At 38.4% G+C, this 24,959-nt stretch overlaps 1 protein-coding gene across 4 annotated transcripts; it reads left to right on the plus strand.

Annotated features, from left to right (window-relative positions):
- The first annotated feature begins 429 nt into the window (after positions 1 to 429).
- On the plus strand, positions 430 to 22,107 carry IL1RL1 (interleukin 1 receptor like 1). 4 transcript variants are annotated; one of them, XM_048326124.1, is made up of 12 exons: positions 435 to 641; positions 3,450 to 3,539; positions 4,418 to 4,493; positions 6,709 to 6,910; positions 7,179 to 7,347; positions 7,430 to 7,592; positions 9,745 to 9,813; positions 11,675 to 11,807; positions 11,900 to 12,057; positions 16,154 to 16,297; positions 18,280 to 18,438; positions 20,490 to 22,107. In XM_048326124.1, exons 3-12 carry the CDS (start codon positions 4,427 to 4,429, stop codon positions 20,834 to 20,836), a joined length of 1,611 nt encoding a protein of 536 aa, XP_048182081.1. In that variant the 5' UTR covers positions 435 to 641; positions 3,450 to 3,539; positions 4,418 to 4,426; the 3' UTR covers positions 20,837 to 22,107. The 4 variants fall into 4 exon arrangements, with proteins under 4 accessions (XP_048182089.1, XP_048182099.1, XP_048182072.1 ...); XM_048326132.1 differs by lacking the exon at positions 3,450 to 3,539 and having other exon boundaries at positions 430 to 641; positions 19,127 to 20,581; XM_048326115.1 differs by lacking the exon at positions 3,450 to 3,539 and having other exon boundaries at positions 434 to 641.
- The last annotated feature ends 2,852 nt before the right edge of the window (positions 22,108 to 24,959 follow it).

Below are 24,959 nucleotides of genomic sequence, written 5' to 3' on the forward strand. Positions count from 1 at the left end.
TGCCAGGGAAGGAAAATAAAAGTTTGAATGACCATAGAATAAATCTTTCCCTCAGAGACTTAATTTAGCTGTTGGTGCAGATAACTGTTTTTTCAGCACCTTCTTTGATCAGCTTAGCTTCAGTGAAGCAGTTTCCTTCACTGAAAACTGTTCCTGATTCTCCAGAGACTTTTCAAGCTGTTCTCAGGGAGCTGCTGCTTGATTAGGCCAGGCAAAGCTGTTACTTGTTTTCAAGCAAAATCTGTTTCAAAGTGCCTTCTGCCATCTGAGTATCTCTGTCCGCCCCAGCCAGAATATTTATTGCACCATAATTGTGCTAAAAAGGAACAATTTGCAATGAAAGGAAAACCTATGCAAGTGGTAAAAGATTGTTTTGGAACTATGAGATGAATTGGAACTATGAGATACTATCTCTGATAGGTACTTAAAGTAAATTGCTACAGTAATTTGCGTGTTCTGCTCTATTCAGTGGGAGGTGCCTCAGAATGAAGCTGTGTATCTTACTGCTACAGATATGAACTGTCCAAGCCAGATAAAAAGAGCTCACAGTAATATCTGGTACAAACTAAGCAGAGAAATCACTGCAAAAGACCCATCCACAGAGAACGAGCCACTCCTCTGCTTTTTGAATTTTCCGGATGGTAGGTCAAATTTTTATATTGTCATTTAACCAGAAATAATTGAAGTATTTGATAAGAAAGTTTATTTCAGTTCACTTATGTGCTTCTTTATCTCAAGAAATAATATTAGATTGAAAGAGTGGTTATGCTTCTATGATAGACAAACAGTGTTGGGACTAACACAAAAATTTACTTTCTAGTGAAGTGTATTTAGAAATGGATTTTGCCATCAGTTTCCTGGCATATGGTTTTACTAATTAGTCAAAGACACAGAAAACCTTTACTGTGCAATTTATTTTTCAGAGTTTAGCATATTTATGTATTTTTTTGCTTCAAAATATTTTTTAAGAATAATGTGTATATCACTTCTAGAATTTCAATGATTTAATACTGAACTTCCTAAATTTTACACCTACATCTGTAACTAGTGTAATTGTTAACTCTTGTGAATGTTAGTTCACAAGGGATAAGTTCAGTTTTACTGTTGCAATTTTAATAGGATGTTTTCAGTCAGAATGGAATTTTTTGTTTGCTAGAAGAATGAAAATCACTTTCAAAATGTGTATAGGTTGTATATATTAGTAAAGAAATCTCACAAAACTGCTCTTTCATGGTATGTTTACATTCTAAAGTCTTAAGATTTTAGGTAGAAAAATCTTAAGATTTTTCTTTAGGTATTTCCAAGTTTTGCTAGTATGCAAGATAATGTTTGTCACTTATATAAACAATGTTATAAACATTTTGTTGGCAAATACATTTTTTGGAAAGAAAATCAGAAAAATGTTACTAACACAGTTGTCTTTGGAGAAGCAATGAGTTAACCCCCACAGACTGCTGCTTCTGAAACATACATAGTGGGTTCCCCCTTCCCTCACCTTCCTTTGACACTGGACAATTAGGAACTGCATTTTGACATACTAGGGTAGTTATCCCAAATTTTGGATCTAGTGTTTTTTCAGCACCACACTAAAGTTTTCATTTACAGAGCTTAGGTTTACACTCGTACCATGTAGTCATTCTAAGCTATAGGAAGAAGCTGTAAGGCACTATAGAACCAGCCCTTCTCTTGCTATTTTCTGTCTAGAACTGCAACTTCTGCTTCAGTTCATATTGAGGTAATTCAGTGTTTGCTGCTGACTTCGGAAAATGAAAACAGAATCACTTTGCTTTTTAAATTGCATGAGCTCTTTTGATTTTCAGGGAATATTCTGCTCTAATTAGAGCCCTGCATATTGTACATATTCACACACACAGCCTCCAAACTCTACTTGAACTGCAGCCAGTACACAGCAACTTAAAAATGGAGAGAAAATCAACAGAGTGATCATCAAATTTGTTGGGGAGCATCTCAGCTCAAATATTTTACATTCTTTTGGTGCGGGCTGGCAGCCCAGTATGTGTAAGGTCTCTCAAAGACATATTTTTTCAGTAAACAGAAGGCTAGCTGCAACAACTGGCAAGTATGGGGATAGGAAATGATGAGTTTCTTGCTCCTGAATCCTTCTGGTGCTTGTTAGAAAAGTTGGTGAAACCAAGTAACTGGCTGTCTCCCTTCCTGGACAAAGTTCTATCTCAAAAATAGTGAAAGCACGTCTTCTTGCAACTTTCTGGTAAACACAGCCTTCCATTTCTAGGGCTGCAATAGCACTGGCAATAAGGGATTTGCCAGTGTCTCCAACAGTGGTGTGGCTATTAATAATAAACACACACAAATAAAATATCAAATGAGGAAATAACTCATTTCAGAAAGACTCCAAACTTTGTCTATGAAATGATTTTTCTTTAAAAATCAATCAGTTTATTTTTTGTCATCTTGCTGAGGTATCACTCACTTAAACAAAATAGCTCTAAAAATAGAAGGGCAGTTAATATAACTGCTGGCATACCTTGTTGGAGGCAAATAAGTTCCTGGAACAAACCCAAACAGTTGGTGGGAAAAGGCTTCTAGTAGAGAAGGAATACTCTGGATATTTTTGCTCCCTGATAGTGTTAGAAATAACTTCTAGGAATAAGCCTCATACTCGAAATGGTGAACAAAGATGAATGCTTTTCTGTGCTGATGCTGTGAATTTCATTGTGTGCTGTTTTGTGACTATCTTCCTCTCCTAAAAGGTCTGTCCAGTCCCAGGTCACTCACTAACCTTTTCTGGGCCACCTTGTTCATTCCTTCCAGGGCAAAACTCCTGATGTTAGTGTTGAAAAGTACCCTTTCAAAATCTGTTCACCTGGCCTAAGGTTTCTGTAAAATTAAAGAATAGATTTGTGCTTGTATGTGGTGCTTTTCTCCAGCAATAATGAAAGCAAGTAGCTCCTCACACATAATATTTCTTGGAGCTCCTGACTGGTCACTCACTTCCTGCAAAAGGCATGGCATTGGTTTTACTGTGACATTAATGCTGAGATGCTGCTTTTTTTGGTCTAAACCTCATCTTTCTTGTGATTCATGAATATCCCTGCACAATACCTACAATTAAATTCTCACGCTTTTCTCTTCCAACACTAAGTTTTGTTATTGTTTTTTCAGAGTTTAAGTATAATCCCCTGAATATTATTAAACCTTCTAAAAGAAGAAACTTCCTATATCAGTATAAAGCTGATGATATTTCTGAAAGCTCAAAACTGAGTTTGCTCTGCATTTCAGACTTGGCAAAAACATAGGACTTGATAAGGCTTTTCAACGTTTATTTAGTCTGAAAGCTTTTGGCACTGAAATAAAAATTCCTTGCAGTAAGTGTGATGACAGTATTTACACTGCTTGCCTGTTTTTCACTACTCCCCTTGTGCTCACTATCTGCAAGATAAAATGTAGTTCCCTTCTACTGCCTGTAGTACCCTGTGACTGCTGCTTACTCAGACACGACAATAGAACCCACTGCTCTGTGATCTGCAGTGAAGAACTGCATTCAAGGCTTTTTGTTGGTAAGTAGAATGCTTACAGCTATGTAGTATAGCTGGATTGCATGCCTGCTGTCTCCTGAGATATGCCTGGGTTAGGTCAACTTAATGCCCATGATCAAATGGTCAGCTTTTTTAATAAAGGGGTTTGCTGGAGAGGTCTTGGGCCACACCATGAGGTGTAAATTACAGCTGGTGCATATCAGTTACACACAAATGAAAACATCAGTGAGATGCAGGATCTGCCCTACTGCTGTTATATGAGTACAAGATATGCTCCTTTACCTACCTTTCCAGTCCATCTCTTCAGCTCCCCTTCAGTTTAGCATTGTTTACAACACTCACCTGGTTTTGCTCTTACTGCTAAATTCTTACCTAGAGAAGCTGTCACTAAAGATAACTCCCTGTTCACAAAAAGACAAAAAAGTATAATGCACCTAAGCAATTGATAGAATGTAACCTTAATTCAAAAACATTATAATATTTTCATGTATTTTATATGTATTTTTATATTTTTAATATTCAAAAATATTTTTAAACCCAGGATCTGTTCTTTTCTAAGTTGTGGTATAGTTTTTCTGTGCTTGACTGTGAAGAGAATACCAAAAAAAAGCAAGCAAGCTAAAAGAGTCTTCTGCCTGAGGAGCACCACAGCAGAGTAATTCCCCAACTCCCACTAAACTGTCATAACTGTAGTTTCAGTGATGATAGAACAAATAACATCACCTCAAACTGTAAAACCACTGCTATGTACACACACACACACACTGTACAGAGCAGCTCACATGATGCACTTTATCACTGTATGATATAATTTTCTGTTCAATTTTCTGATGTACATTGATACAGCATTACTGATGCAGTCAGAGTATATTCTATGACATCAATGTTTTTCTTCTTAGTTTAGAAATATGATGGGCCATATAGATTTGATCATGCTATCTACCTTCCTCTCGGTTTCCATGACATCTGAAACATGTAAGTCACGTTTTAAAAATATTTTCTGGTAAGGTTTGTTCTGTAGAAATGCGTAGGCTGTTTCCAAATTGGTGGTTTTATTTTTAAGCCTAAAATTAGTGAGTTCACCTCAAGCCAGAAATCACACCTTAAAAACTAGCTTTTGATGTGTTTTCTCTGCATATTAAAATGCACCAAGCACTATCCATTTCTATGACAGCAGGTCTAGGTTCTACTTCTGCCACTTGGCACCTCTGCAAGCAGAAAGAAAAGGGTCTTCTTGAAAGAATTTGAGAGTAGGTGGTGCTCCAGGTCCCAGCTGGGCACAAACTCCACGAGCATGCTTCAATTACACTGAACAGTGCACATGCATATGTACCCTGCTGAATCAGGGGTGTAAATGGCTGCTGTGCTCCATAGAAATGCTCTTTAATGTCCCAAATTTGGGGGTGAAAAATGCAGTGCAAAAATAATGTTTCCCCTGCACACAGGTTATGTTCAGAACAGTAAACTCTTTCTGGTGGGACAGCTCTACTGTCTCAGCTATATAATGCTGACCAGTGACACATTGTTTCACAGCACTCATGTACTTCTCTAGCTGAGATGCTGTTTTGTCTAAAAAATTCTGTAAGATACGATCTCTAAATATTTCTCCATATTGTCAATTTTACCATATGAATGCTTGAATGCTAAGATTCAAGCAAATTAGATTTATTAAGATGCCATATTCTGCTGAAGAATTTGAAGATGATTTTCACTGATATCATTGAGTTTAGATGAGGCCTTTCTTTTTCTATGTCTTCCCTCTCCACACTATTTTTCCCCAAAGAAATCTGTATTTCCAGTGTGTTCCACCTTTGGTGGGGCAATGCTGCCTTTTCTGACTCCCCTGATATGTCCCACTGTCTTTGCAAGGCTTGTGGGTGGGAAAACTGTTAAAATGATGGGGTTGGGGTTACTCAAACCTCATGTGGCTAATTTAGGTGCCCAAATTAGTAAGTGAGATGATGCTTAATATCAATGGAGATGGATCACTTTAGAAAGAACCAGAGCAGAAATGTTCATGTAGAGAGACTCACCTGATTTGTGCACCTACATGTCTAAAGCCAGCTGGTGGCAACTCTACCATAGAGTGTCATTTTTGATAGATACTGTCTATTTTGGTTCACTGTTTGGTTATCTAATCTCCTTTTGATGCTCCTTTATCTACTGCAGTTCCTCTGCCAATCTCCATCTTTGTCCCGTCACCATCCTTGCTCGTACTCTCATCTTTCTTTTCTCAGAATGCAATTTAACTTTCAGATTAGTGTTCATTTTCTGAAGCCAGTACAATATTCAGGTACCTGAGCACTTAAATATTTGTCAAAATTGCTTGATTCTAGTTTCTCTGGACCAATTTCAGTATTCAAAAGTAGAAGTATACTCAGTTAAAAAAAAATTTAAAAATTTATTGTCTCACTCCCAAATTTTCTTGTGTGTGAGAATATGTAGTTTATTTTTCTAAGCTTCTTATTTGTCTCTTAATTATTTCTGGCATCTTTTCACCTTCCCATCTTCTTATCAGATTCTTCCTTTCAGGCTGTTACATTGTTTTCATTTTTTCCCACCCCATTTCCATGAACTTCAGAGAGAAGATGTTCCTTTGTGGTTTTATTTTATTCTTTTTTTTTTCCCCCCTCAGGATCTAATCTACAGACTTCCTCCTATGTTTTTTTTTTCCCAAGAAAAGAAAAATCAATTTTCTTTTTCTGTATTAAAAAGGCAGAACAAAAGCACTTATCTATTGTATAAATAAGTATTCATTATACAGAAGTAAGGAAAGATAACTACATTAAAGCCAGTATTTTTCTTTGTGTTTTAATTCGTGTTTTGAATAAAAACATCATTTTAGACAAATATTTACATAATAAGCTCATTGTAAGAAATCATTATTTTTTCAATTAAATTCTCTTGCTTTTTAGTGTTTGTCTGCTTAGAATCTAGGGATTTGTTTGCTTGTCTGATTGTTTGTGCCCCCCACATTGATTACTGTTTTTGGAAAAAAAATAGCTCCATAACTCAAGGTAAACAAAATTTTTATTGAAAAACAATCTAGTGAAAATAAGCTTGCTATGTATCATCTCTGAAAGCCCAAGGAAGGTGGAGGCACATGACTGGCTTACTGATCCAGGAGTGCCAAGTTCTCTGTCTCAGTGGACAGATTTATCTGAGATGTTAATCTTTTGTTCATTTGCAGTTGATTCTATGGAAGGTGAGGCTTTAGTTATAAAATGTCCCAAATGGAGTTCGTCTATGAAAGTCACCTGGTATCGCATGGATACTAACAAAATAATTCCTGCAGAAGAGGAGGGATCACGAGTGTTTTCCATAGAACGATTTCTTTGGTTTCTGCCAACTTCGAGAGAGGATTCTGGAAACTACACTTGTGTAACACATTTGTAAGTGCTGCATGGAAAGTGGAAGGTGTAAGACTGGCAAGAATATATATTTTAATAATATATTTTAAATATTATTTGTGGAAAAGATGCCTTTTTTCATAAGTTTTCACCCTGCGACTGCTATTTCTTATGGCACATCATTAAAATTAATCTGTAACTGAATACTATAATCATTCATATGTTTATAAAATGACTCACATTTATTATAAATATTAATATATTCCATATAAAAATGCAATCACTGACATACCTTATCCCATTTTTAAAGTTCAAGTAATCGTACAAAATCATACAACATGAGTGTGCAAGTGCATTCATACAAGCCAGGAGAATGTTTCCCAAGTCAGATTCGTTACCCAAATGACACTGGAAGAGGAAAAATTGTTTGTCCTACCATTGATAACTATAAGAATGCTACTATCATCCAGTGGTACAAGGTAAATAAAACCCTGATAGTACCAGTGTAGGCCAGAATACTGTGAAAATCTCTCTGCAACCAAATAAATTTTTCTTTTCCAGGACTGCAAACCTCTTCAAGAACAGAGATACTTCGAGAAAGAAAAATATATTTATATCGAGAACCCAAGAAAGGAGGATGATGGTTACTATACTTGTCAATTTATTTATACTCATAAAGGAAATGTATTTAATGTATCAGCAACAAGAATTTTCATAAGTGAGGGTAAGACAGTAATTCTGCATCTTGCTAAGATAAAAAGACTAATGTCAACTCAGAGCAGAGGAAACTCCTTTTGTACATTAAGGAAAAAAGGAGTTTTTTTGGTTTGTTTTATCATCTTACTTAAGGTTTAGATCAGCTTTATTAGATGAATTTTGTGGATGGCCATCCAAATAGAGCAAGATGGGGTAAAGTCAGACCTGGTCACATTCAGTTTTTTGTTTAAAAGATCCTAATGACTCTTGTTCTGGTTCTGTGGTTGGCAGAGTTCTTTGGTAGCACATTTCTGAAATGAAGGATCTCCTCAGAGAGATGCTACAATGCTCTGCTTTCTGTTTTGTTGAGGGCAGCACAATTTGTAGCTAGGGAGGATTATCTGGTGGTCACTAGGTAAGTCATGTGTTGATGGCCTAAAACTTAATGCCTCTTGGTCCATCTCAACTATCTAACATTTATTTGATAGTAGGACTGAAAACACTTTTAGATTTGTCTTGAATGAGACAAAATGAACAAGATATATATAGCCCAGTGATTACTATGTCTCTGTAATTTTGAGCATGGCCAATATGACTAAGGTGTGTGGACTTTGGGCTGCCTCTGGGATGCAGTCTCCTCAGGGAAGCTTTGTATTTGGATGGTGGTCTGGGGAAGGGCACCCAGTGATTGGCAGTATCAAATTGCATCGACTTGCAAAACTTCAAAATGCATCTTCAGTTCTGCAATCAGATCAGTAAAAAAAAATCAGAAAGACCTTTTCTTGGGCGGTGGTGGAGGGCTTGAGTTTGGCTTGCGTGGTTGTTTTGTTGTTGTTTAGTTAGTTAGTTAGTTAGTTAGTTTGGTTTTAAGAAGTAATGTTAGCTTACAGACTGAATATCAGGCTTTTTTGCTCTGGGGAGGCACACAACCTATGGGCAGAATGCAGATTTGGAGTGTTGACTGCTGTTTTTGCTGCTGTGTCCAGATGTCAGTAGCAGAGTTTGTTCTGATTATTCTGAGCTGGACAGAAGAGAGATTTGAGCAGAGGCCTAGTTCAGTAGCTGGGAAATGTGCCTTTCCTCCTTTTCTGCCTATTGCTCTACATGATCATGCTCCATGTGATACTGTTCTGGCTAACAATTTTTGTTTAAATGTACTTCCATCAAAGCTTCTCTGACTGGTCTGGAATATTGTTCATCCTGGGTTGCAACAAAAATTTCTGGTTATTATTTGGCCCAAAGACATTCAAGTTTACAGAAGCCTTTGTTACATCCAGGCAGATCTTGAGCTTGAAGTTTATCTAACTTTCTTTGGAAGTCCTTGCAGAAAGAAGACATTGCAACATAACATGTGAAATCTGGTCTGGGTCTGGCATGTCTGCTCCAGGTTTTGCTAAATTCAAAGTACTTAATGACAACTTTGAGTTTTTATCAGACCTTAAAATTAGTATACTGATGAGTGGAGCTGTTATGTTTTGTTAATACTAGAGAACTATGATATACATTCCTGTTGCCTTGCAGATCCACACTGATTCAGAGGACTTTCTGCCTCTGAATGCTGGCAGCTAAGAACTTGGCATAGTCAGATAGCCAGGAGGTTACTGGCTCTCTCCTGACTTCTATTTTTATCATATCCAGTCAGTCTGGGAAGCAGGAACTGAAATGGGTTCCTGCAGATTTTTTAGGGAAATATGGGTTTCACAGAGATGCCTTGAGATGGAGAAGCTTAATGAGGAAAAGGTTAGTAAGCAATGTGTTTGGAGTTAGGATACTGCATAAAAGTACATATTAGCTATTTCATATAATGGATGTGAGTAATTTCTCAAATGTCTCTTAAAAAAACCACCAAAACAGCTGAGAAAACACACAAGCCTATAGAAGCATTTGCTCCCCCCCCCCCACTCAGCAGCTAAAACAGTACTTCAAAGACTGATTTTTTTCCTTACTTTCTATGTACACAGGTAAAAATTAAATAAATGGGGAGAAAATACTGAAAATATTAACATGTACATACTCCCCAGAAATATTTGGTTGTAGGAATAAAGCCAGATGATCCCTATAGGTATGTGAAACACTGTTAGTTTGCAATTCTGTCTTGTGTACAGATTACAAACCTTATCTTACAAAACGCGTTTTCACAACTTTCTAATATGTGCTTTTTTCCTCTTAAATTTCTAAAGCAAAATACTCACCTCTACCACCTCAAATCATATTTCCAAAGAATGAAGACGTAATAGAAGCAGAGCTTGGTGAGTACAAATTTTAATTTGTTTTTAAATTAACATTTTGTAATGGTTTAGCCAACATGGGTATCTTCAAGAAGATGTAATGATGGAACTTTCCACACAGGTTTGCCTCATAATATTTGCCAGATTTAACTCACTCCAGGCCCAGGGATGTGAATTTAGATATAACTGATGGGTTGTTTAGGTATTAAGTGAAGTTTAAGGAGATTTAAATAACCTGTTCTACTCTCACTGGGATAGACTAGGATTATTCACAGAGTGAATCATTACATCTCAGCTGAAAGGTGACAGCTTCCATCCACTTCAAAGAAGGCTGTAGCTAAATCCCTCGAAAATGCTTGATGGTACTCCTAAGAGGGAAGGATGGATGGTTCTTGTGACTAGAGCTACTCCTTGTTACTTTCAGTCCCCATGTGGAGCAGTGGCTGTGTCTCTTGAGGAATGAAGGAGAGCAAGGAACTGGTTGCTGGCCTTGAGGCTGAGGAGCACTGCCTGTCCCATATCCGTGTTGGCTAGCAGCAATCAGACCAGACTGCTTGGAAGATACTGGGAGGGCTGAAGGACAGGACCAAGCAGTGAACTTAGGTGTAGACAGTTGGACAGCCCATGATGTAGAGCTTGCTCCTGGCTCCCTTCTGTTTAGGGCTGTAGATGTTCTCAGAGATTCAGATTCATTCTGGGTGACTTGCACCATCAGGACAAGGTGTTTCCGGTAGGAGTGAGAGTTGTCTGGGGTTTTTCTGTAGTCAGTGGAGAAAGGTGGAACTCTCCAGCAAGAGACTGAACCCATGTGAAATCTAAATAGATAATCCAGGATGCCTGTCTCCCAGGGCAAGTGGGATGAAGCTGGGCCAGTGACATAAAGGATTTTAACTACCACTCCACTGTTTCTGTCCTACACCAAGACTGCTCTGGTAGCAGATACTGCAGGGGTCCACAGCCCTCTCTGTGCCATGTGCTGGGGCTCAGAGGCTTGCCGTGTTGACTCACATTCCCATTCATTTTTTCCTCTTTCCCCCAGTTGTTCTGTCACTCAGAAATGAGATGGTCTCTGCTCCAGGACAAGCTTTCTCTAGTAAGATGGTCAGTGCCTAGTGCTCTGTGGGCTCTGCCTATCACTCTGGCACTGCTTACATGGAGAAAATTCACTTTATTTAAAACCCACTTGCTGTACTGGTTCTATTGTCTCCTGTTTGCAAAATTGAAGGGATTTCTCCATGGTCCCTAATACCAATTCATGATCTAACCATAAGATTTGATATTATCTAAGACTTGCTTAGATGCAGACTTACATAGAAACAATTTAACATGTTTTAATTTTACCTTCTTTCAGTGCGATGGTGACCCTTACTTTGGAATAAATATTTCCTAATGGGAAATATTTGATAAGTAATTTCCTGCTTTAGTTTTGCTTGGACTGGTTTACTTTACTTTTGTCCAGCTTGAATAAAATCCAAGATAAGGCAGCACTAAAAGTCTTATGCAAGATAATAGATATTGAAATTTAATTAGGTTATTTCTCTGTACATTTGTCAACCAGCATATTTTTTCTATGTTCCTCAATAGCTGATTACATGTGTCAAGCATCACAAGTAGAGGGTACGTTGCCTTCATAATAATAAATATAAATAATTACTTTTGTAATCCTTGGTGTGTTATTAGATCTGTTGTTGAAAAATTCATTTTACTATTTCTTTTTGTCTCTTCTATGTACCATTCTGTCAGCAGTAGTTCAGAAAAAATATGTCAAAATTGTTATGACAAAACTCACAAGTTGTATGAAGATTTGTAGAAAAAGATGTTATGAGGAAAATAAAATCATGTTTTTCATCAAGGAATGTTTATATCTCTGTATCTTGATTAGGTGCTGTTTTGTCTCTGAAATGTCAGGCCCGCCTGGGGATTAAGAAACAGCCACTGGCTGCTGTCAGATGGGATGTGAATAACATCCCAGTGAAAAGCCTTGTTTTTTATAGATTTCATGAAGAAACTCATTTGTAAGTGCATATAACACAGATTAATTTTTCTTCTAAGCAAACTGTGCCTAGCCATTAAAACCAATGGTACCAGCTCTTTCTCTTTCTGTTAGTTTTGAAGGACGTGAGCAAGAACACTATGAAGAGACTACTTTGAATATAACTGAAGTAAAAAAAGAGGATCTGCAGTCAAATTTCACATGTATAGCATTGAACACAATGTACAACACAAGAGTCACGGTGACATTACGACTCAAAGTGCAATCTGCGGGTAGGACTTTTTCATTTTGATCCTTTACACTTTGCACTCAGTTTGAAATATGTTGGTGAGTTTATTTTATTATTTGTTTCAGACAGTAAAAAAGTTTCAGTTCATAAGAAGCAAAACCAGCCCGCTTCTTCCCTACATGTTCAAGCCAGTTGCAAAATTCTTGTGGCTGAGTCCTTGGGGTAAATTCTGTTGGGGAGAAAGGGGGGCGTTATTCAAAGAGTATCAGTGAGAGATTAAACACTCATGACTGTATCAGCCCTGTGATAAGAATATCTTGTTTCTAGGATATTTGTCCACTGCGACAAATCAAATATTTTTTCTGGTGTAAAACCATGACAGAAAATAGGCAAACTTTAAAAACAAGTGTTTCAGCTGCTGGTTTGCCAGTTTGTTTGCCTTTCTTACTATACTGCATCCACTGTTGTGCCTTTTTTTTGACTGAATGTTGTGTGACTTACCTCTTCAAAATCTCTCTTTATCTGCTATGAGTGCTGCTGTGTTCACTTGGTGCCACGCAGAGGTGTGAGTAGCACTTCAAAGGCATTTCCTTGGTTTTGTTTTAAATTCCTGGTTCTAATAGTACTTGAAAGAGAAGGAAAATCCAGGGCAGTAAATTATAGGGACAGGGATAATCTTTGCTCATATGGGAATTTTCTTTTCTAATAGGGATAGCCAGATCCCTAAGCATTGTTGCCAACACTCCTGAATCAGAAAATGCTATTTTGCCTGTGAAGGCAAAAGAAGAAGCTGTGATCAATGTTTTCCTTTTTCATCCCTTCAGATATGCTGAACCACCAGGAATCGTGGAATCATAGAATGGTTTGGGTTGGAAGGGACCTTAAAGATCATTTAGTCACAAACCCCCTGCCAAGGGCAGGGGCACCTTTCACTACACCAGGTTGCTCAGAGCTCCATCCAGCCTAGCCTCAAATACTGCCAGGGATGGGGCATCCACAGCTTCTGGACAACCTGTTCCAGTGCCTCACCACCCTCACAGTAAAGAATCTCTTCCTAATATCTAATCTAAAACTACTCTCTTTTCTAGAGGACTTTGAAAAGAAATGTCAAGGCCTTTAATAGGGATTGGTTTTCTATAAGAGAGTGGTGGGAAGAGTAAAATGAAGTGTACTGTGATCACAGGATGTGCACACATCCATGTCCTGCCATATTCTCGACTGCTCATGATGTTCTACAGGATCATGACTTCAAAGCCTAGACATATTTCCTTCCTGTAGCCTGGACTGGAAGGGACATAGGTGAATTGTAACAGCAGAATAGCACCCAGCAGGAAGGTGGCAGGAAGTGTTTTGGTTGGATAGGCAAGTTTGAGTGCAGCTTCACTCAGGAAGCTGGAAGCACACCACCTCTGCACTGAAGTACCTGAGTGTGGGAGTGTACTTGCAACGAGAGGGAAGGAAACTGAGTAACAGTGTCTGCTCACTAGTTCAACAATACAAGTCCCTGACTGGCCCCGTATTACAGACAAGATGAAGGAGACCATATAGCATATTCTGTATTCATCCTATGAATCATTGAATCTGATTTCTGTTATAGTCAAATCTTATTTTGTTTTTTATTCATAGGTCTTCAGTAAATGTTCATGAAAGCTCTTGACTGTGACCCTGCTTTCATTGCTGCCCTTTTTGTATGGATATCTGTGCCCTTCTCCTTGTTGCTGCTGTTGACAAGATGTCTGCGTCTGCTCCTCAGCACTGTTGGTGTCAGCAATGCTATGTCCAGAAGTGGCTGTGCTCTGCTTTAGTTTTCTTCACTCACTCCTCACACAGCTGAGCAATATTTATACTAAAGCAATGCCGCTTGTCTCTGAGAATAATAAAAATGCTATAGGATTTTCTTGTGCCTCTCATCTTGTAAATGTGTAATGAAGATGTGCACACTCCTTCTTTTTTGTGTTTTGTGTGTTTGTTTTTAATAGGAAAAATTATTTTTTCCATATTTTTTTTCCAAATATGGATTGCTCCTTGTGTGTTTCCCTCAGTACAACTTGTGTCTGCTAGTTACTATCTCATTAATGTTTTTTTTACAGTCATTCAAAGCAGAGATAAAGTTCAGCCCAAAGCATCAGCTCTATTCTTTGTCAAAGATGTTTAATGCTAAAGCTAAGCTTTTGGCTCATATTTGGTAGACTGATGTGGACAGGAACCCTAGACCCAGATCTCTGCCTTCACTCTCTGGAAGTGCATCCAGCTTAGAAGCCAGAGAATACAGAAAAAACTGCTGCTCTTCTGGAATTTGTCAGGAAGTTGCTTTCTGACATGTTTTCTCTGGCCTTTCCAATATTATTCTTTGTGAGCTGTTAGTTCTGTATTCCCATTGCTCTTGAATATAAATAGAAGATGGCTTACTCATGAACTCAGCTGCTAAATGATGCAGTAAAGTCAAATGAAACAACAGGATCTATTCAACCTTGTTCAGGGGCTTGTGGCACTTGCCCCCATTGTGCCGAATGTTCACGAGCGAATTAAATTAGCGAATATTTGGCTAATTTATTCCAGAGAAATGAGAGGTTAAGCCAGCATTACTGGGAATCAAACCTGCTCGTCCAGGAAGCACCTCTGTGGGGCTCTTGTCTGACATGTTACAAGCTGCATAGGCATGTCACTTCTTTTCCAGCCTTGGTCTAATCAGTGTAACCCCAAATAGAAACAGTGTTTTTTAGGTTCGTAATTGCAGAAGTTGGTGTTGGAACAGGTTTCCTCTCTAGATGTTTATAGACACTTCATGCAATACACCAGTAATTGTAATGTTACGATGAGCACACTGTTGACAAATGCATCAGTAAGAAACAACCTCAAACTCTGATGCTTGAGTCATACCCACTGGGTAGTGGAAGGGGTTTCCTTATTTTGTGTGCATGTGTGTGTATTGACCAGGAAAACGGATCAAATAATAAAATTTGAAGAGGTCCACAAGGATGAAGTTCCTTTGTAGGCATCATGTGACAGTGGTAAAAATATGGCCAAACTTTGCTTCAGAAGGAACTGGTTGTTTTCTTGCCCAACCTTATTGGAAGGTGTTTCCCCCGGTCTAGCTCTGGTGAGGTAAGCTTCATCACAAAGTTTTTTTATTTCTTTCTCCCTTTAAATGCCAAAGAAATAAATGTAAAGAATGTGAAAATCATGTTAAATTTACCTTTCATCCTACCAGAGGAAAGGGAAAATGTACTTGTAAACTCCTCATTTATATACCTTTTCTGCAGAATTTCTCAGGCACACTTTCCACTAGACCAAATTTCTCAGCACCCCATCCAAGCTATTCTGGAACATTTACAGGAATGGGGCATCCACAGTTTCTCTGGGCAATCTGTTCCAGTGTTTTACCACTCTCAGTGTAAAAAATGTCATCCATATATCTAGACTTAATGTATCCTTGATAAGTCTTCATCTCTGAGGTAAAGGTGGTCAGATTCTAAAGCTCTTCCATGAGCTGGAACTAAGCTCTTAAAACTAGTGGAACTAATTCCATGAAACTGGAACTAAGGTGGGTGGCTCCTTTCTTTCCCAATTTTTCTTACTCATCATTGCTATTATATGCTCCTTGACCCTCTTGAAAGGAAAAAGCATGAGAGAACATCATCTGACTTCAGCATAGTTTATTTTATTTTTGTGACCAGGACATGTTCTGTTTTCTTGCTTGTCTAGTGTCATCTTAGACCTTATCTTTCAGATTTCATTACTTGCACATGCTTTTTGTACCCTGTTTGTGCAATCATGCCAGAAGCCTCCACTTGTCCTTTTGTAGACACATGATTTCCATGCGTAGGCTTAGATGTCTTACAAAATGGTTGTGTTATTACCAGTTTTAAAAAGTTACAAAATACTTAAACATCATTGTCAGCTGTAGTTGTTAGTGTAAGTAGGTCTGGATTCAATGAAGTGAATACTAATTATATACTGTATAATATGCTTCTAGTTTAGAGGTCTATGAGTTGGCTGTGCCAGCTGCGGAAGGGAAAAGCTTTGTCATCTCTGTTTTGAGCTCCCGAAAGCTGTAATAGAAATAAAAATACGAGGCTAAAGCTTCAGCACACAGGTTAACTTCTCTGTTGCTAACAACATATTCCTCTACTTTGCAGAGGTTCTTCCTACTGTCCTCCTGATTGCAGGATCTCTAGTTCTGCTAGGTGCAATAGCAATCTCAGTTATATTTTACCAGTCTCTCCGAGCTGATATTGTCCTGTTGTATCGGGAGATATTCCAGCCCGACTCAGTCAAGGATGGTAAGTAATATTTGAGAAAGAAAGTTTAAAAAAAGGAAAATGACAAATTATAGAGAAAGTAATTTATTTGATAGCTGCTTACTAACTCACAGCTCCTGAACCAGATTCCTCTCTTTTTTATGCCTTTAATAAGGAGAAGTCATACATAGCTCTGCAATTGCTTTACATTCCCTTGCTTCCTGGTTTCTGTAGTGCTGAATTGCATAAAAGAGGGATTCAGTCCTGGTTTTGTAGTTTTTTAAATGAAAAGATTTGCCATAAAATATTGAGCATTGAAAATCTGATTTACCGTGCTATTAACTGTACTTGCTATGTGCTTTCTAAAGCAAAGGAACAAACCTGCTGGCTGACATGTTAAAGGCACGTGTTAGAGCAATACAGTTTTTATAGGCCAAAAAGAAAAATACCAATAGTGTGGAAGATATTTCTGGAGGAATACATCCCTCCTAACTTTATTGATGGAATTCAGACATCTAAATTTAATTGCAATCAAGGTGCACACATGCAATTTTTCATCATAGGCATGAAACCTGGAGATCTGTGGCTGGGTTCAGCTGTCTAACTGTAAGCAGTTGGTGCTGCCTTACGGCTTAAGTGAGACCTGAACCCCTCTTCAGGGGGCAGCTGAAGGGCAGGCAGTGCCTAATGACATGATGAGGTACATATTTTTAAGGGACCAAATCCAGCTAAATGGACAATATTTAAATCTGAAGCTGGCTCTTACCACACATGTCTGCCTGGTAGATATCTGCAGCTGATCTAGTTACTTCTCTTTAAAGAGGAAAGAAGTATGCTTTTTAGGGCAGTTTCCATTTAAGTATATTTTAGGATGAAATGAATCAGACTCTGGAAATGGACATTTCATTATTATTGCAGAATCACAAAATCACAGATTCACAGAATCAGTGAGGACCTCTGAGATAATCGAGTCCAACCTATGACCAAACATCATCATGTCAGCTAGACCATGGCACTCAGTGCCACAACCATCCTTTCCTTAAACACCTCCAGGGATGGTGACTCCAACACCACCCTGGGCAGCCCCTTCCAATGCCTAATCATCTTTTCTATGAAGAAATTCTTTCTAATGTCCAACCTAAACCTCCCCTGGTACAGTTTGGCATTATGTCCTTTTGTCCTGTCGCTGGTTGTGACCAACAGGCAGAGTTTTACCTATCGGTCACAGCTGGTTGCCTGGGAGAAGAGGCACCCCCACCTGGCTACAGCCACCTTTCAGGTGGTTATGGAGAGCAATAAGGTCAGCCCTGAGCCTCCTCCAGACTAGATAACCCCAGCTCCCTCAGCTGCTCCTCACAGGATCTATTGTTAGGATGGTTTGAGCAACAACCTCAGCCCCAAAAGAAAGGATATGGCTATCTCCCCTGGAAAGAAAGAAACATTTGGGATTAGAATAAAAATGCTGTAATGGAAAACTTAATTGAGAGACCTGAAGCAAAGAATGAAATAAATATTTAACTTTGTGCTTTGTTCTGACTCTAAGATTTTTTCCTAAGTAATGGGGTTTTCACTCAGGAGTATGATATGTTGTGGGAATGATGAATCATTTCTTCACGACGGAAGAATTTAAATGGAATATCTTGTCCTGAGAGACAAAGCCTGTTAATAGCATATTGTATCAGTGAAATAACAAATGCTGAGCTTCATCGCTGTATCATGCTAATACACATAAATCAACTGAAATCTTACTCCATATTCTTTGGGATACAGCCTTCACAATACAAAGGTCAGCTTCTCCAAAGCTACAAACACACAGGACAAAACAATTGAGCATGGAAAACACCAAATATACACAGTCTTTAGTTTTCAAACATGTACTGGATGATATACATTATTCAGATTGGCCAGAACTTCTTCTTAGATCTCTATCAGTAATTAATATTTTTATTTCTCTCCTACTTTTTGCAATAGACAGCTCTAATTCATATTAGCACAACACTCCTTCTTCTTGTTTTGCTTTACAGATGGGAAGATATATGATGCGTATGTTATCTACCCCAAAAACCACACCAGTGAAGCTAATTTTGTGGAATATTTTGTTTACCAAATCATGCCAGATATTCTAGAAGATAAATGTGGATATAAACTGTGTATTTATGGGAGAGATATATGTCCTGGAGAAGGTACGTTTCAGATCTGATAATACACTGAATTACTTGTCAAGCTTGACCAAATTGTGATTCTAATCCCTTTTAGGTATATAAGAGGTCACTTTACATCCCTGACCTTGATGCTCATCTCCTCAGCAGCCATCTGTCTGCTCTTTCAGGCTAGGTGATGCAAGGCAAAGCAAACTACAAGGAAGGGGCACAGACTTCTTATCATCTTGGCATGTGCAGGAAATATGACCCTGAGTGTGACTCTTCTAAATATACAGTTACTCTTTGGAAAGCCTAACTCTGCACAGCCATTATCTGGGCAAAGCCACAACCAAACTGTGCATGAGTTGGCTTAGCTGTCTACAAGACAAGGAAGAGGAGAAACCCACAAACTGCATTGAGGAAATATGTTTGCTGCTATCACTTGGGAGTTCTCAACCTTTTGTGAGGGCATTAGAGTCGCAGGAAGTTCAGCTTCTTTTCACTGACATGTTCTATTTTCCCTTCACACAATTCCCAGCATTAGTTCGGGAGAGAATTGGTATGCTTTATACCTGCTTTCTTGTCTTTCAGGATGAAATCATGTTATTTAATCTGGGCTAATTTCCATATAGACACCCTTCACATTATTGCATATGATTGCTGTAATCTAGGTGCTATCTGCTTTCCTCCAGAGCTGACTTGTCTATCTCGTGCTCTTGTTCTTCTGTAGACCATATCTTTTCTCTCTGTCAGTGAGCAGGCATGACGTCTAAGCTGGTGCATTTTCTGTTTCCCATTTCTGAAATCCTCTGCATTGGGCCAGGTGTCATTCATCTGACCTGAGCTGAGGCTGAGATCTTTGATGCCCTTCTGTTCTGGAAAGTTGTGAAAGGGCTGCCTGGCCTTGGGAAAAATTAAGGCAAAGAAAAGTTGCAAAAATTGTTGAGCCAGAGCATTCCCAGATCCAGCACAAGGAACTAACTGTAGCTCACAAAACTGTCAATGGCAAAAACTTACACCACTTGTAGTGGTCTGGCATACCCCAGCAAAGGAGAAGAGGGTACATGTGGAGCTGGCTGATGCATGTGCAAATCAGTTGGTTTGTTAAATAATTGTTGCATGGAATTTCCTCAGCTGGGCCACCACTTCTTTTCCTTTGGCCCAGCATCACATGTTCCCACCAAAAGAACTCCAGCTTTCAGCATACAGACCATCAGAACCTCTTATAACTGGGATGAGTGTTTCACTGGACAGGCATTCATTTACAGTCTACCTCCCATAGACATCCCAGCAGGTCACTGAGAAAAGCAGCTCCCAGAGGCTTGATGTGGAGATTTCCAAGCTGGCCCAGAAGTTTCTTCCATAGCACACTGGCTCTTGAGCTTCCGACGTTCAGCACCTCCAGCATCACAGTGACAGTGGCATTTATCAGCTGTCCCTAATATGGGAGTGGGTAATTCAAACACCTTCAGCTGTGCTGACACACAGATGCCCTGCAGTTCTTGATCTACCCCTGCAGGGTGAAGACCAACATAATGCACAGATTAGCATATAAATTAGCACACGATAACTCAGGACAATTAACTGTAATTAACTCTAACCCCACCTGTAAATAAGCCTCTTAGAAGCAAGTCACCCAAAAGTCTCCTAATGACTAGTTTTCGTGAGTAAGTATTGTAAGGTCAGCTCTAAGGCATTAAACTTGGCACAGCATGATTCCTTACATGGAGGCTGTTGATCAAACACAAATTTGATACAGTCAGATCTACTGAACTTGACTTAGGTCACTGGACTAGAAATTCCTAACAATACTTAAAAGCAGTGAAAATAATAATTTTTCAGCCAAAGAAAACATTTGAAATGAAAGCTGTATGTTTTGGGCTTTTTGCTTTTTTCTCCCCCTGCCCCATCTCCTTTGGTTGGTTGGTGTTTTTTTGTCTTTTGGAGTGGTTTAGGGGATAAAGTCTTTTTCTAATAAATAAACTGTACCAGACTGAAGTGAGATAGAAGTTATTTCTGGTTACAAAGCAATGAAAATGGAGTTTCCAATCACAAAGGAATTTAAAAAGAAATAACACATTGTACATTGCTAGATGCAGCCAGTGCAATTGAGAAGAGGATGCAGAAGAGCAGACGGCTGATCGTCCTGCTAACACACCAGCTGATTCATTCAAAAGAAGATGCTTATGATCAACACATTGCTTTATACAATGCCCTCATTCAAAATGACACAAAGGTGATCCTTCTGGAAATGGAGACAATTGGGACTTATGGGAATCTTCAGGAATCTCTTAGGTTTATTATTAAGCAGCAAGGTACCATCAAATGGAAAGAGGAGCACACAGCGCACCCCCAGTCCCCCAGTTCTAAGTTCTGGAAACAGGTGAGGTACCATATGCCACTGACACGCAGGTCCTCACACTCGGCTAACACCAGGTGAACAGTCTTGGAAAACAGTGCTGAACTATTAGGATGGACTACAAGCCCACAACTGTTTTTCCTTTCAGAAGGTATGTGATTCTACGGTATGGAAGTCTGGCTGTGTTTATTGAACTTCTTTTTCAGTCCTTCAATTGAGTAATGGTAAGGCAAATTGATGGAAGAGGTCTAGGAAACTGAGGGAAGATTTTATAGTATGGTGTGAGAGTTCTGTAAAGAAAAAATTCTAGATTTTGGGGAGAACATGTCACAGGAAACCAAATATACCTATACTATTTCTATATATAGTTATATATAACAGAAAGTTATGATTGTGAATAACTGAATGCCTTGCAGGTTTACTTCACCTTTATAATGCAGTTGATAAAATATAAATGCCTTCTGTATTATTTGACTAGAAAGTATAATGTGTATTTTGCAACTAGAAAGTATAATGCTATGCTTTTGTTAACTTTTTTCCCTGACACTTATTCCTTTTTGATTCAATAGTGATACTCACAAGATGAAATTTTATTTTTTCTTAGTATGGATGTCTCACTAAAGGCTCTTTTGAGACTGATATGAATACAGCATTAAAAAAATGCAGTTTTAAGGGAAATAAATGCACTAATATATGTAGGTGTTTTATATGCATTTTAAAATATTTTATATATCTATTAAATTGAGTCTCTCACAAAGGGGAGATTTTAAATCTTTCAGGTACAATAACCATGCTGTTACTCTAATTATTATCTCCAGATAGAAATAACATATTAAAATTTAGGATTTTGGTACACTGATAGCACTCCTTTAAGCTACTGAAAAAATTGTAGTGCTTTTTTATAACAAGAAATATCCACCTTTTTTCCATGCTTTGGCCTCATGTGTAGTTATACTTTCTTCTGATAGGAAATAACCTTAGATGTAAAGGTCAGAGCCAAATCTCCTTCTGGTTCAGGGTAGTATGAACAAGATGTATTCTAGTACAGGTATCCCTGCAAACTTTAATCCTTTTAGCTTTTCAAACCCAGGAAATTCTTACTGTCAGAGAAGGCTTAGTTTTCAGCTTTAGACTTGCTATAGAACGGACTTAAAAAGTGAAAATTAGATGCAGAACACATATTGTTACCCAGTCCAGGATTACAGAACAGGCAAGTTCTTTTCTTTTGCTGTAAGTTTTTATTGAATATTGATCTTCAGACTTATGGAGAGCTATTTGGAATAGAAAAAATGTGCATAAAATATATGTATAGATATTTTTCAGCATTCAATTAAAAGATCTATGGCAACCTAGACAGTTTTTCACTAATGAGTTGTATTTTCAAGTGTTCATTCACTCACCACTCACTTCACCACAACTATAAAGCATTTAATGTTGCATTTTGTTATTGCCTCATTAGATTTTGTGCAGTGTTGGGTCCTGTTCCTAAACATACCTCAGGATAAACCTTACTGTCTCTGGGGAGGCTCCACAAAATGGACTCATGCCAGTGTGAGACTTGGTTTATTCTTACAGTACCATTTCTTCTCACAGAGAGAATACTAACACTAAGGCATAGTAAAAACAGGAAAGCCTGTTGCTATAAACTATGAAGATTTTTCACATAAGCTTCTGAGCAAGACAGAATATTCACCTCCAAGATTATCACAGGATAAGTTTTTAATACGGTTTGAGTCCTGGGCATGTAATGAACAAGAAAGGATGACAAGTGAGAATCTGGGAAACGAGATGCCTGGGACGAATTTTAAGCTGGAAAGGGATGAGGAGAAGGTACAGTGAGGATGTGCATGGGATCAGCAATGAGCCAAATCACTCTGAAACATACTGATGTGTCATTAACTTCTGTAGTCAGTGTAGTCATTGTGGTGAAAAACAAACTCACTACATGGCTCTTGTGGTGCTACTTTTTTTCAAGTTTTGTGGTCAGCCCAGAAAAAAAAAGAGGAAAATTGTAGGAACCCAGAGTGCAGAGAATATTTCTCTGCCTGTTTTGAAGGGTTTTTACCCCCCTGAACAATACTGTTTTGACCTTCGTTCATGGAAAAAATTGCCAACTATCAGGCAAGAACTAGAAAATACAATGGTGTGAATTAGTACTATGTAAGATTGTCACAAGGTGAAAAATTTAGATGTTTTGGGCTTCTCTTTGTAGTAAATAGATAAGAGCAAAAAACATCAAAATGGAGGATTGTTGTTGTTCTCCAAACCTGCTTCTTCTTCTTCTACTACTCCATATTCTGCAGTAAAACTAATTTGGGATGACTGGACAAAGAATTCCACAGTTCCTGGCTGTGTTACTGAATAATTGGTAGGAAAGTGAAAATAATGTATGTTTTTAGTAACCATTGGTTAAATTATCTTTAAAAGGCTGTGTAAATCTTGATAATTAGGCTTTCTGCTGCATTCTCTGCTCTGTGCTGTGTCTGGGTCATGCTAGTGACTCTGTTTCTCTGATAAGACTTAATAAACAACTATCTAGCAGCAGTGAAGGCTGAAAGTCTCCATTTGTTTCTCGAACTAACTCCTGGCAAGGACTTTAAAAACTCTCCCCCATCAGGAGAGATTTCATTTATGCCACAGGCTGTGGCAGAAAATAATTCTTATTGTGGTTGCCAGCAGTGAACAAAATGGCCTTGACAGAAAGAAAAGGAGCAAATTCTGAGAGTGACAAAGAACATTTACAGGACCAGGGGGTGAGTATGTGACCATAACAATGACTAAAAAATGTTGCAGTTGTCACAGTTTCTTTTGTTATTCCTGGGTGTTTAGTAAAGAAATATGAGATATACATTAAAATGGATGTCTTTCTACAGATGTTATCATACTTGTAATGTTAGAGAGAAAGCACAAAAAGTACTGTGGAATACTTTTACAGCATCTTTACAGTGTCAGCACCACTGAGGCCACATCAGGAGTCCTGTGTTCAGTTCTGAGCTCCTCAACAGGACATGGACATTCTGCAGTGAGTACAACAAAGGGCCTTGAGTTTGGTGAAGGAATTGGAACATCTTTTCTATGAAGAGAAGCAGAGAGAGCTGGGACTCTTTAGCCTGGTGAAGTCCCTCATCTGAAGGGAGGATACAAAGAAGGGGGAGTCAGGCTCTTCTCAGTGATGGCCATTGACAGGACAAGAGGCAATGGGTGAAAACTTAAAAAAGGGAGGTTCCCTCTGAACATCAGAAAGGGTTTTTTTTATGGTGAGGGTGGCCCAGTACTGGCACAGATTGCCGAGGGAAGTTGTGGAGTCTCCAGCCTTGGAGATACTAAAAAATCTCCAGGGTTAGATTCTGGCCAATCTTGGGCAGGGGGGTTGATGAGATAACTTCCAGAGGTGCCTTCAACTCTCAATCATTCTATGATATGCAACTTACACAGAACTTAGATTTTCAAAAACACTTTTTTGATTAAAATTGGCTATTTTTACACTAAGAAGTCTGCCTTCACAGAATAACAGAATGACAGTCTGCTCTGTGCAAAACAAAACAAAAACAAAACAAACAAACAAAAAAGTCCTCTTCCAACATAGAAATAAATAAACATAGAAATAATAACATAGGAATAAATATAGAAATCTTATAGAAGATTCAGTTTGGATGCTTTAAGCTTAAACTAAACAGCACCAAGGCAATTTTGTTGCTTAATTATATTGTCCACAAAGAGTTTTAATGTTCTTCAGTTTCTGCCCTGTGCTTCTCTGGTTTTGGCACCCCAAGGTGGAGAGCAGATTTGCTTTAACTTCTTTAATAGAGCAGAGTCATCCTGCCCTCTCCTGGGTGAGTAGGGACCCAGAGATTCTGACCAGCTAGAAATCCTATAGGTTTGAGATTTTATGTTCCTACAGCTCACATGGTTGTGAAGCCCAAGAGACTGACCACTTAAAGGAAGTTTTTAGAAATTTTTGGAAGGTTTCGTAGCAAGCTATTACTTGTAGTATATGCAACATTAATTTCTTACTTTTCATTGGACAAAGGCTGTTTGAAAGATGATGTGTAAAATTGATAGTATATTCAATTGAATGTACAACTGTATGTTCCTGATTCTTCCAAGGGTTGGAAAACTACAGCTGTTGTTTTAGATACATATCATGCATGTCCAGCTGTGTTTTGGACGGTGGGAGGACACTGGATGCTGCATATCTTATATT

The sequence above is a fragment of the Corvus hawaiiensis genome, chromosome 2 (genome assembly GCF_020740725.1).
Source record: "Corvus hawaiiensis isolate bCorHaw1 chromosome 2, bCorHaw1.pri.cur, whole genome shotgun sequence".
Taxonomy (NCBI): domain Eukaryota; kingdom Metazoa; phylum Chordata; class Aves; order Passeriformes; family Corvidae; genus Corvus; species Corvus hawaiiensis.